The sequence below is a fragment of the Achroia grisella genome, unplaced genomic scaffold (assembly GCF_030625045.1).
Source record: "Achroia grisella isolate CSIRO2021 unplaced genomic scaffold, CSIRO_AGI_Agris_v1 utg642, whole genome shotgun sequence".
Classification (NCBI taxonomy): domain Eukaryota; kingdom Metazoa; phylum Arthropoda; class Insecta; order Lepidoptera; family Pyralidae; genus Achroia; species Achroia grisella.
In genome coordinates, this window is record NW_026712979.1 from 1,378,919 (window position 1) to 1,393,213 (window position 14,295).

Consider the following 14,295-nt stretch of genomic DNA (forward strand, 5'->3'; position numbering starts at 1 on the left):
TAGTAATGGAGATTAATAATCCAATTGCTAGCAATGTACCATGTCAGGTTGACTTCCATGTAGTTCCCCCTGGAAACCATCCTGGTGATTTTGTCACGATGGGCTAACTGACCTGAACGCATGCTCACCTTATCATCTTCCACTGGTGCTCTGCCAGCGTAAACCGTTAGCGCAGGTGGTTTTTTTTTTGGGTTGATAATGGAATGGTGCACCCGCCTGCGCTAATGGCTTACGCTAGCGGGGCACCAGTGGAGGATGATAAGATGAGGCCCATCGTGCAAATTCATCACAGGGGGAACCGCGTGGAGGTCGACCTGACATGGTACATTTCAATGGGGTTATTATCATCCCCCCGTTAGCGCAGGTGGGTAAAACATTATCATCCTTAAGAAAAAAAAACTATGTCTCTGGCTGTGTCCATTAGCAGCAGTTGGGAAGGTATAGGCTTAGAAGATTTTACAAGCAATTTACTAAAGCGTTGCATGTTTGAACACATCGTTTTTCGTTCCCATTGGAATCCATTACTGAGTAATCATAATAATAATGAAACATTATGTTCCTCTATTAAGTAATAACTAGCTGTACTCGTAACTTCGTCCGCGTGGAATATAACTTTATTTTTCTACAATAACAGATTTTTTCTAAAATAAAGGTAGCCTAAATTACTTCTTATTATATCAGCTACTTGCCAATAAAAGTCCCGTTAAAATCGGTCGAGCCATTTCAGAGATTAGCTGGAATATACAGACAGACAGACAAAAATTGTAAAAAATGCTATTTTGTTGTATGTATCTTATTTATATTCATATGCATGTAGTAGAAAACGGATATTTGAATATTACAAACAGACACTCCAATTTTTTTATATGTATAGATGTATAGTCTACCCGGCCACGCGTTGCTGTGGCTAAGGTGCTTGAATAATATAATATTGCGACTATAAATTGAGATGTAAGCTATCCTATCTTTCAAGTTGGATGAAATTGCACACAATGTGCAAATCAAATTTGCAATCGGTTCAGTAGTTTAGGAGTCCATCGCGGACGAACAACGTGACGCGTTATTTTTATATATAAAAATGGTAATATTTAGGACACTCTTTTTATCTAATTAAAATAATGATATCAATATCTGAGCCCTGTCTGTATGAATTACCCAGCGCCATCTAGTCCCAAACTAAGTAGAGCTTTTATAGGCACAATATAGAACAAGCCGAGAGAATCAAAGATTTATAATGAATTATGAATAAATAAACCGCTAATATAGGGGGAAAGGGGATTGTTGGTAATGTGGATTGATAACCCCATTGCACGCAATGTACCATGTCAGGTCGACCTCCACGCGGTTCCCCCTGGAAATCATCGTGTTAAATTCCTGGTGAACTTGTCACGATGGGTTAACTGACGTGACCTCATGCTCATCTTATCATCTTCCACTGGTGCCCCGCCAGCGTAAACCGTCAGCGCAGGCGGGTGCACCATTCCACTATCAACCCTCAAAAAAAAACCACTAATATATTTGCTCGTTAACCAGATTAAATTAGAACTATACAAATGTAGGTCTAAAGTACGAATGTTTATTGATCTGTGCCACATCAAGTGCATCTGCACTCGCGTCACCTTGACTACTCTGGATAAGCCATTTAATCAATATATGACCTGGTCAAATGGTCTAGTTAGTGCCAATCATTTGTATAAGACGACAGTGCCGCGTCTTTCAATTGACGTTTGATTGGAACCGAGTTGTTACCTAACGCTTCATGTTTTACATTAAGTGGATTACAGCCGTTCTTGTTGTGGGAATAATTATTGCTATTGGGTCATCGTATGACATTTATGATCACCAGTCAATTGATTGTCAATTTGATATTAAATGTGTTCATTAGCGAAATTTAGAGCTTCTATTTCAATTCAAAATAATTATCTTTATTCATGTAGTTCTATTACAGACTCTTATGATATGCCAAATCTGCCGGCAGTTCGGAATGATTTCGAGATGAGAAGAACTGACAATAAACTCAGCTCGTATTCTTTTCAAATGATTGTTCTAAATGTAAACATACAATAATACAGATTCGTTTTTAAATTCAAATTTGGGAGAAAAGAGCAACCACCTGCATATGCTATTGCAAAAGCAAATAGTCTAATCAGTGTTCGTAATCTGAACAAACTAGTCCGCACAAGCAGCACCCGTTCACGAGAATGACGGATGAGCCAGCCATCATTGCACTCAACCACAAATATTAGAGGGAGCACATTGACCCGGCCCACCACGCCGCCACAGGTTTGAACTTAGCGAACATGACTGTTTCAAGTTACTGTACTACATCATTTACAGCATAGGCTGTTTTCGATTATTTATATTATTAACCGGGTCTTAACGTGAATAATTTTATTATTATATTTACTAAATAAATAAAGTAAATAAAAAAAAAGGTTTTTATTTACGTCTCTTGACATTTCGATTTTGTTGTGTTTAACAGCAATGTCTAGTCTCGAAAAATAAAGCGCGCGCGTATTTTTAAAAATAATAATTAAAAAAATATTTAAATTACAGCAACGTATTTTTAATAATAATAATATATAAAAAAATATTTAAATTACAGCAACTCGCGTTAGTTCCGAACACGCGGTCATTCAACAGCTGGGTGGAGCCCGATGTACCGTTGTATTTTGAAGTGTTTCTGTACAACTGGACTAATGCGGACATGTTCCCATCGGAGAAACCCAATTTGGAGCAATTGGGTGAGTGTAGTACAGTATTTTTATGTAATTATAAAAGCAGACAAACTGACAGGCCATTTAGTATAAAATTAATTTCACTTGAATATTTTCTATTTTATAATAATAATAATATTTCAGAGGTTTTTTTTTATACTATGCTGGCAAACAAGCATACGGCCCAACTGTAAATGGTTACCGTAGCCAATGGACCCCTGAAACACCAGGGAGGTCACGTGCGCGTTGCCGACCCTTAAGAAACCTTAATATATCCTTCTTGAAAAACCCCATGCTGTAGTCTCTCGAGAAAACCTCCGTAGATAGTTCATTCCACAATCTAAGTCAACACGGGAGGAAGCTCCTCTGAATTTGCACCTTCCGAGACCACTTAGGTTATTAGGGATGAGTTCCCTGTCGATGGCGAGCAGGGTGATAGCAAAGGTATTCGTAGGCAGCATGTCGAACAATTCTTCAGAACACAGTCTTTTATATATTCGGTAGAATATACTAAAAAAAATATGAGGGCAATGAAGTTCATCAAAAAATCATAATTACTGGCATCCCTAACACCTCCCTAGGAAGTGTATAGATGTATATATATATATATATTGTAACATCGCACTTTTTTTATGAGGAATAGAACCTGCGACCGTCAGATGTATTAAAATGGAATGATGAAATATTAAAGCGGAGGTGTCGCTAGGAAGGGTATAGATATATTATAATGTCGCATTATTTTATGAGGAATCAAACCCGCGACTTTCAGATGTAAGGCCATGTGCTACACCGCTAACCGGTGATGTTGCTAACCGGAGATGCAAGGCGAACCTAACTTTGAACTATGTCAATTTCAGGTCCCTACCGATTTCTTGAGAAGCGCAAACATGTCAACGTGAGTTGGCATCAAAATAACGCCACCCTCGGGTACAGGATCCAGCACAGCTGGCACTTCGACGACGCCAGTAACGGGACGCTGGAGGACAGTGTTACTACCCTCAACGCTGTTGCAGCGGTAAGTTTCTTATACAGCCTATGGACAGCCTCGATGGTCTAGTGGTATAGGATATCGCTTTACTATCCGATCGTCACAGGTCCGATTCTTCGCACGGCACAAACATTTTTATTCATGAGTATGATTATTTGTATTGGTCTGGATGTTTGTGTGATAATACCTAAACAATCATACATAAACAATCGTGCGAGGGATCGAACCTGCAGCCATCGTTGGTGATGAATAGTTAGACCACTGAGTCTTATCTTACCTTACTGTTTTTAAAACTCAATAAATATAGACAAAATCATTACACCAGACCTGGGACTATTAATTGCAAAAAAATAATGAAATTACATAGATAGATGTTGCGGGTGAATGATACGATGTATATTACAGATGATGATAAACTGACAATATGTACATAGAAATAATGATCTTATATACTAAATAAAAATAGGAAAATGTAAGGTGTGGTGGCACGGGTTAGTTTCAGCAGTGCCTAGTAGACAATATTGAATTTGTCTTACTAGACATTATTAAATGCAATTATTATTTTGATGTATCTAGGTGACTGTGTCCCATAATAGACTACGAAAGTTTTGAAATGTTACGTCTAATAAAAAAAAGCTTAATACATAAGCTCTGCAACGAACGAGCTTTGAGTGCTAAGCCTGTGAGGTTCGTTAAAAGTTGTCAATTTAATCTGAGTGTGATTGTGAAAAGGTTTTTAAAGGTAACTATTAATCTCCTAAAATGTTTGTATCTTGATAGTAATTTGTTTGAATAGGGAATCTTTGACTACAGAATTCACTTATATTCCACTGGGACACTTCGTATAAAGTTAGATAAAACAGCCACAGATATTAATGTGCGGTTTCAGAGGAGGTTCTTCCCGTACACTTACATTGAGAAATTAATTACCTGCCGAGGTTTTCTCAAGAGACTACAGCATGGGGTTTTTCAAGAAGGGTACATTAAGGCAACGAGCAGGTGACACCCCTAATGTTTCAACCGTTTATAAGCTACGGCAACCGTTTATTTGGGCCGTATATAAGTTTTCCCACTATCGTAATATAAAAATAATAATAATAATCTCAGGACGATTCACACAATGCCATCTAGACCCAAGGCACGCTAGCTATAGTTTGTATTATGGGTTCTAGATAACTGATACAAATACATAGATATTTTTTTCGTAAATACATACATACTGTACATAGAAAACACCCAGTCCGATACAAACATTTATACTCATGACTACAAATGTTTGTGCCTAGACCACCGAAGTCGTCAAATTCAAAATGGTGAATTTGTGACGCCTGTGGTATCATGCACTGTTAATTTCTGAAGACTAGGGTTTATGTACCTCCCTGGAGGCGCGTGTTCACACGCTTCCAAAATTGAGTAGGGCTAAATAGGTCGCCCTAACAACGAAATGGGGTCGGCTCTACACCATCGATAAAGCGAGCCAACGTCGCCGGAGTCACAGTAAAATGCTAAAGCTATTCCTGATGACTAGGGACTTCCTCCCTGGAGGCGCGTATTTACATGCTTCCAAAATTGAGTAGGGCTAAATAGGTCGCCCTAACAACGAGATGGGCTCTGCCTTACCCCATCTACATGCTACTGGAGTCGCGGTAGAATGTTAATGTTAATGTTATTCCTGAAGACTAGAGTCTTCCTCCCTAGAGGGGCGTGTTCACATGCTTCCAAAATTGAGTAGGTCTAAATAGGTCGCCTTAGTAACGAAATGGAGTCTGTCTTATACTATCTACAGGCCCCGGAGTTCTATAGACTGGTAACGCTGGCGACTCCAGCAATAGCGCTCGTACCTACTACCGTCAACAGCAGAGCTTGACCCTTTAAGAAAATAGTCGCTTACTATGTCCAGACCAGCTCCTTTATTTATTTGTACGATAGAACAAGACTTTTTTGTTATCTAAAATCATCGCTTGACTTAAAACTTTCACTGTAGCTGATGGTCGATCAGGTGGAACGAAACAAAAATTTTAACATTCGGTCTTAGCGTCCGTACTGCACTCAAAACAATATGATAGTGTCACAACACAATGTCAAAAAAGATCACACAGGGTGTACACCATGTGGTTTTTTAGTGGATAAGAAACCTACACAGCTCTTCGTTACCCCTTTAATTTTGGGACAGTGTTTTGAAGATTTTTCCACACGATAAAAAATGACAAAAGAGGACCACAGAGGGTGTACACCATGTAGTTTTTAGTGGGTAAGAATCTCATACTCCCTTTTAACCCCTCTAACTTTGGGACGGTCTTTGAAAATTTTTCCACACGATAAAAAATAATAAAAAAGACCACACAGTGAGTACACATGTGGTTTTTTAGTGGGTAAGAATCCCATACTCCTTTTCACCTCCCTAACTTTGGGATGGTCATACATACATACCCGTTTTCACACCTCTAACTTTTAGAAATTTCTGCACACGGTAAAAAATGGTCTTCGAACCTTGTATTACCTATAAGATTTGCTAAACAAGTGGCAAAGACAACAGAGAAGTACCTATCCACTTAGAGGATATTTGATCTAGGTAGTTTAAAGTCTACCTACATGACATATTATATTCGACTATAGATAATAAATTAATAAAATTGCTGATATAAAACAATAGATGATGTCAGTTTACCAAAAATATGCATTGTGTTATGTTTATTTATTTATATATCTATGTTTGTCAGTAGTGAAGGTATCTATCTGTTTAAAGTAATGATGGATGGTACTTCTGAATGATTAAAATCATGTTCAGTCATTAAGATCGAATAAATATAAATTATGATTATAATACAATAGGAATATTTAATTTTTGTAATCAACAAATGCAAATTTGCTGCCTATTTGAGATTATGTTTTTTGAATATAATGTTATAAAATTTTAGTCTTTTTATAGTTACTCTTTATTTATTTGTTTTATTTATACTCTTTATTCAGAAAAGAATTAAAATGATAACTTTACATAGTGATACAAAAAATTTTGACTGCATGTTTCTCCTCGATGCTAAAAATAAAAGCAAAAATATAAATGTTGTACATATATCTGATTGCAGTCAGCTGTGTATCGGTCGAGATTTTGGGGTTTCCTGCAACAAAAAGGTCTTTCAATGGGTTTAGCTGTTTTTGGACAACAGATATCGGTATCAAAGACTGCTGGCGAGTTACTGTTCGATGGGTATGAAGATTCTTTGCTGGATTTCGCGAAGACATTACCTCCGAGCGCAACGGACGGGGCGCCCCAGGTGGATAGATTTGGTTGGTTCTTTGAGGTTAGTAATTTATTTTATTTATGCATATGAATATATATACGGTACATATCCCAAAATAACAATTTTTATAATTTTTGTCTATCTGTCTGTCGGTCTGTTTGTTCCGGTTAATCTCTGAAATGGCTGACCCGATTTTGATAGAACTTTTTTTGGCAGGTAGCAGATGTAATAAGGAGTAACTTAGCTAATTTTATTTTAGAAAAATAAAGTTAAATTCCACGCGGACGAAGTCGCGGGAACAGCTAGTTATTAATATTATAAATGCGAAAGTATGTGAGTATGGATGTTTGTTACTCTTTCGAACGGATTTTATTGAAACTATATAGTAATATAGATTATACATCAGAATCACATATAGGCTATATAGTATATTGAAATTTAACGCGGCAAACCGCGGGCAGAGCTAGAGAGCTACTAATATTATAAATATGAAAGTAAGTATGTTTGTTACGCGTTCACGCAAAAACTACTGAACCGATCATCATGAAATTTTGTACACATTTTCTTGGAGGTATTAGAATGAGTGTAGTATACTTTTTATTTAAATTATGTTTTTTTTATAAAAAAGAAAAATATTTTGCTACGTCAGCGCCATTTAACAGCCAGTAGTGAAGTTATGTGAGAGAAGTCTCGGGTAAAAGCTAGTAATATTATAACTTCTAAAGTTTGTAAGTATGGATGGATGTTACTCTTTCACACAAAAACTACTGAATGGATTTTGATGAAACTTTGCAATAATATAGCTTATACATCAGAATGACATATAGACTATATATTATATTGAAACTAAACGCGTGAGAAACCGCGGGCACAGCTAGTGTAGTATAATTGTGAGTTTTTGTTTAACAGAGGAATAACTCCCTAAACTCTGATGGGTACATGGAGGTGACAACCGGCGAGAGAGGCGGCACCCTGCCCGGACAGATTGTGAAATGGAATCACAATTATCGGTTGCCGTACTACAGTGGCAGTTGTGCAGAGGTAACATTACATATAAATAAAATTGGAGTGTCTGTTTGTAATATTGAATAGTTTTTACTACATGCATATGAATATAAATACCGTACATACACCAAAATTACATTTTTTACAATTTTTGTCTGTCTGTCTGTTTGTTCCGGATAATCTCTGAAATGGCTGGACCGATTTTGACGGGGTTTTTTTGGCAGGTAACTTAGGTTACTATTATTTTAGAAAATTAAAGTTAAGTTCCACGCGGACGAAGTCGCGGGCACAGCTAGTAATATTATAAACTTTCACGCAAAAACTACTGAACGGATTTTGATGAAACTTTGCAGTAGTAGCTTATGATTAGTATTAGAATAACACATAGCATATGTATTTATATTTAATCACATCAAACTTACTTTCTTTTTTTTACATTTGAATTTAAAAATTTTATTATTCCCCGCCCAGTTGAGTTTCTGTTTGCCCAATGGTTGACTGGAAGAAAATGCCTCAAGGTTTTAAGTCCGCCATGTACACCTTTATATATTTGTGCGTTGAAGAATATTTTAAGTATTTTATTATATATTTTATTATATCGTGGAGATCTTTGGGGGAGGCCTATGTCCAGCAGTGGACGTCTTCCGGGCTGCGATGATGATGATTATATATTTTATTATACTTTAGGCAGTCCAATAAACCGGATAATACTCATTATTTATATTATTAACCGGTTAACACTAATAATTTTATATTTTATGGTAAATAAAGGAATTTACCTCTCGATGTTTTGATTAGGTTGCACTAGCCGTGGTCACGAGATGGCTAGTGCAACCTAGTCGAAACATCTAGAGGTAAATACATTTATTTGCCATAAAATTATTAGTGTTAAGACATGGTTAATAATATAAATAATGTATATTAAACACGGGTAATATTCATTTCTATAACTACAATTATCCTTTTTTCCTCAGCTGTCAGGCACTGCGGGTGAGTTTATGCCCCGAAATCTGACAGAAGAATCCGAGATACTGTTGTTCTCTCCGGACCTGTGCCGGACCGTGGTGATGGACTACATGGAGAGCTCTGTTTATGAAGGTCTACAGTATCACAAATATGGAATATCTCCCAGGAGTTTCGATAATTGTAAGTGATCATAATCCAAAATATATTTATTCATGTAGGTCTATTACAGACTCATGATATGTTAAAACAACCGTCAGTTCGGAATGACTGGTGAGAGGAACTGGCAAGAAACTCAGCTTCTATTCAATCCCTTTCATTACTTAATAGATTTGTATAATTTTGTTTGTATCTGCTACCATTCAGCGTGACTTAGCTGACAAAGCAAGCTGCTTGGTGGCTGAAGTTGGTCAGACATGTTTACTTACATAAAAAGAATTTCTACTTACCCCATCTGGGACAAGAAGTGTGATGTTACATTATCGTAAAGATAAAATTTTCAAAATGGCTTTACCAATTTTTTTCAAATTTTATGTGCATTTTGGGTAGGTCTGAGAATCGGTGAACATCTCTATCGCTATCGCGTTTTAATTCCACAATGATATCATTCTAAATATTTTTTGTCAATAATTATTAATATTATATTAATAATTAAACATACAACGCTAAATTTTCACCCTTCCACGCACAACCCCTATTTTTTAATAGCGATATTAATTTATATGGAAAAACAACGTTTGCCAAGACAGCTATACATAAAAAGTTTAAGTAAGTCTCTCTAAAACATTTAATAATTTAGGACATTTTAGTCGCTTTAGAACGTAATTTTTTTATATTAATCTTTTTTCCCACCGTCCAGTTCAGTATACAAATTATGGATATATAAAAACATACATATACAACATACAGGATATATACAACATACAGTATATAAAAAGATGGTTATAAGGGCAGAGGAAGGCCAAAAAAGAGATGGATGGACTGTGTGAAAGATGATATGGTAAGAAAGGAAGTAAATAACGCGATGACTGCGAACAGGGATGAATGGAAGCGAAAAACATATTACGCCGACCCCAAATAAATGGGATAAGGATGAAGCAGATGATGATGAGTTCAGTATACAAATTCAATTGAGGAGAACTGGCAAGAAACTCAACTGACTATCTTTTTCCTTAGCATCATTTTCATCGGCGAACACATGCTTCTGCAACGGTGCATGCGAGTGGAGTGGTATCATGAACGTCTCAGCCTGCCGCTACGGGTCTCCGGCGTTTATCTCCTTGCCGCACTTCTTATACGGAGACCCCCGGCTCAGGGACCTGGTCACTGGCATGGAACCAGACCCTGATAAGCATTCGTTCTATTTTGCTGTTGAACCCGTAAGTTATGTTTTAACTCGAATAATAATTATAATATCCTAAGACACCTCACTTAGCGCCATCTAGTTCCAGAATTTGTGTTATGGGTACTAGACAAATGATATAATTTATTTATTTCTTTCTTTTTTCAGGCTACTAATAGCCCATATTATAAATACTTTATAACATAGAAAATGAATTAATGTTATAATCTTATATATAAAATTCTCGTGTCACAGTTTTCGTTCCCATACTCCTCCGAAACGGCTTAACCGATTCTCATGAAATTTTGTGAGCGTATTGAATAGGTCTGAGAATTGGCCAACATCTATTTTTCATCTCCCTAATGTTAGGGATAGTCCACCCCTAAATTTTTATTTTTTAGACTAGTTTTTTAGTTTCTATTTTTTTATGATACAACATACAAAAATACATACAAATCCTAAATTTTCTTCTATCATCAACCTCTATTTTTTTATAGCGTTATTTATGTATATGGCAAAACAACGTTTCCCGGGACAGCTAGTGCTCATATAAAATTGTCTTTGTAGTCACGGCATTGACGGCGGCAATCTGCCACAGTAGCGCCGATATACCAGCAAGTAGTAGTAGTAGTAGTAGCCAGTAATCCTCTTTCAAACTTTCATACTTCAACATAATAATTTATGTTGAAGTATAAAAACTTAATGTAAAATAATATGATGATTTTAAGAAAGAACAATGGCGGTTTTATCCCATAAGAATTTTTTACTCTCGAACTATACTAAGGCTAGTAAGGCTAGGCTACAATTGGCCTTTACAGCTTCTAATAATAATAGGGAGCAAGTGCAGATGACAATCCAAACCCGGAAGGACTTATGGAGCGGCTGAAGGCCAACTCTCGCCTGACGGATGCGACTTTAGTCTGAGGGCACCGCTAGGGCTTCGAATCGTAGCTCAGTCCGGCGTAATTTCCTTTCCATTGGAATTGGACGGGAGATCAATCGGAGGGGACTCCCATAAGAGAGATTTCTGTTATTTAATTATTATTTTATTGGTTACAGAGACTGGGTATTCCGCTAGATGTGGCGGCTAGATTTCAACTGAACATGTATATAGAATCAAACCCGTACATAGCGTGAGTATTTCAAACCTAATTAAATTAATATATCTTTATACATGTAGGTCTATAACAGACTCTTATGATATGTCAAATCTACCGTCAGTATGGAATGATTTCGAGATGAGAAGAACTGACAAGAAACTCAGTCAGTATTCTATTCAGAAAATGTTGTAAATTTTTACAATAATACAGATTGTTTATAAGAACACACAGCAAGGTTCAATTTTGATGGACACCAAAGAGTGGTTAAGAACCATACAGGCTTAGTATGGTTTCTAAAACCTCTTTGGTATCAGTGGAGAATCGGTCGAGGATGATAGGGTGAACATGAAGTCAGGTCACACAGCCCGTCGTAACAATTTCACCCTGAATTTGTTGTGATGGTTTCCAGGGGGAACCTGATATGGTAAATTGATAGCAATGGTATTTTCATGACATAGTATAAAACAAAGTCGCTATCGCTGTCTGTCCGTCCCTTATGCTTAAATCGTTAAAACTACGCAACTGATTTTGAAGCGGTTTTTTTAATAGATAGTGTGATTCAAGAGGAAAGTTCATGTATAATAAATGTACACCCGTGTGAAGCCGGGGCGAGTAGCTAGTTGTAATACAGGGTGGCCCAGAAGTCACTTTACATTTTGAAAATTAAATAACCTTTTTTCTAATAATATATTTCTTTTTCTCTTTTCAGAATTAAAAAATATAATCCCTGGAAATGTTTATCATGGATAAGTTTACAACAGACCAACGAGTGAAGATTTCAACAGCATTTGTTGAATACGCTTCACTAAGTTCCTTATTGCAGGCCTACTAGGGGGATGTCGAACATTAAAATGGCGCATATACGATCTTTGCGTTGCAACAATTGATCATCCATTTTCAAAGTAAAATTCAATTATCTTCACTCGTTGTTCTGTTGTAAACTTATCCATGATAAAAATTTCCAGGGATTATATTTTTTAATTCTGAAAAGAGAAAAAGAAATATATTATTAGAAAAAAAGTTATTTAATTTTCAAAATGTAAAGTGACTTCTGGGCCACCCTGTATAATGTGGACTTACTAACGATCCCCTTTCCCCTACCCGCCGCCATAACTCTGGCTACAATCTAGGATAAAATCGTTATATGCACATTTGTTATATTACATATAGCCTCGGTTGTTTAGCGGTTTAGCAGTCCACCTTACTTCCGTTGATCACGAGCTCGATCCTCGCATACAAACACTTGTATTCATGATTATGATTGTTTGTATCGATCTGTGTGTTTGCTATGTATATTATAATATAAATGTATCTATGTATTATACTTATATGAGTTGTATAGCCATAACACAAGCTTAGCCTATCTTTTGACCAGATGGCGGAACTAATTGTCTTATTTTTTTATTGTTGTACAGAATCCATATCACAAGCTCAGCAGAGCTTGACGCGAAAATCGTCTTTTCATGGTTTATTATTATTATTAATTACTGCATTCATTTCAGTCTCTATGAACACGTGCCCAAAATGCTTTTCCCCATTTTATGGGTACAGCAAAGGGTACTGGTTGACGACACCGTTGTCACCGAACTTCTAGTGGTGCGAAGAATATTGGAATGGGGCGGCACGGTGTGTTCAGGCATAGCGCTAACATTTGCGATCATAGCGACCGTTGCCACGTGCTACAATAAAAAAAGCAAATACAAAAAGAAGTGCGAGTTATTAAAAACCCGCGAAAAACTAAAAGACGATGCTGAATTAAAACTGAACTCGATGTGAGATTATTATTTTTAAGACACACAACCACCGTATTTAGGTTACATTGGTTTAAAATAAGAAACGAATTATATAATGTATTTTCTTTATAATCTCTATTTGTAAGTAAATAGTTTAGTTAGTTATAAAATTTTGCGTTTAGTACAAATTATTAATATGGTTAAACGGGTATTAACAAGATGGGGTTTTTCAAGAAGGGTATATTAAGGTTTCTTAAGGGTCGGCAACGCGCACGTGACACCATGTATTTCAGGCGTCCATAGGCTATGTTAACCGTTTACCATTAGATGGGTCGTATAATTGTTTGCCACCTACGTGGTATAAAAAAAACCAGGACATCTACTCAGCCTAAATATCGGCAAGATTTTGCCAAACTGAAGAGATAAACGCCACTACACGTCCTATGTGGTTGTAGCCCACTCATGCATAAACGTAATATCGCCTTTGGAAAGTTTATACTCTATCCCGAGGAGATAAAAACTATCGCTCCTAATAATATCCTTCAATTTTTGTCCCTGACGGGTCTAGGTAGCGAACTCTGAAAAAGGGCGAGCACAATAGTTCTATGTAGGTCGTAGTGCTATATGTCCAAGCCCTTGACAATAGCCCAAACAGCCCATTCATACATAATTTAAGAGCCACGCTCTTGTCAGTGGAGCTCTTGCCACTTTCCGCGATCTTCCATCATGCTCTTTAATTCTTGATACGACACGACTCCCATTTTGTCCTTAATTTGTTTGAGGTAGCTGTGCCTTAGTCTTCCCCTCCCCCTCTTTCCATCTATTTTTCCCTCAATAATAATTTTCATGAAATCATCGTGCCGTATCAAGTGTCCTAACATTTTTTCTTATCTATTTTCTATTGTGTTCAATATCTAGCTTTTTTCTTTTACCTCGTGTACTTCTTTGTTTCTTATTGGTACAAACAACGGGTTTTAATAGTGGCTGAGTACTGCGTGTCGCAATTTTTCGTCAGACAATTTAGTGACGGTAGTTGAACAAACTGCCGGCACCTATCAACATTGACATTGCTTTTACTCCAGTCGGCTCGCGACCACGGCTAGTGCAACATAGTCGAAACATCGAAAGGTAACCTTTATTTACCACAAAATTAATAGTATAAAAACCCTTTTAACTATATTAATAATAAATAAATTAGGTTTATA

General features: G+C 36.7%; 1 protein-coding gene across 1 annotated transcript in view; it reads left to right on the forward strand.

Moving 5' to 3' along the window:
- The window catches only part of LOC131849416 (protein peste-like), a 35,884-nt gene extending 22,553 nt beyond the window's left edge, over nt 1–13,331 (forward strand). The window contains exons 3-10 of the mRNA XM_059199494.1: nt 2,606–2,744; nt 3,575–3,732; nt 6,792–7,007; nt 7,857–7,988; nt 8,927–9,098; nt 10,092–10,294; nt 11,317–11,390; nt 12,860–13,331. Coding sequence (XP_059055477.1) covers nt 2,606–2,744; nt 3,575–3,732; nt 6,792–7,007; nt 7,857–7,988; nt 8,927–9,098; nt 10,092–10,294; nt 11,317–11,390; nt 12,860–13,133 — 1,368 coding nt within the window. The 3' untranslated portion in view covers nt 13,134–13,331. The remainder of the gene's footprint in view (nt 1–2,605; nt 2,745–3,574; nt 3,733–6,791; nt 7,008–7,856; nt 7,989–8,926; nt 9,099–10,091; nt 10,295–11,316; nt 11,391–12,859) is intronic.
- The last annotated feature ends 964 nt before the right edge of the window (nt 13,332–14,295 follow it).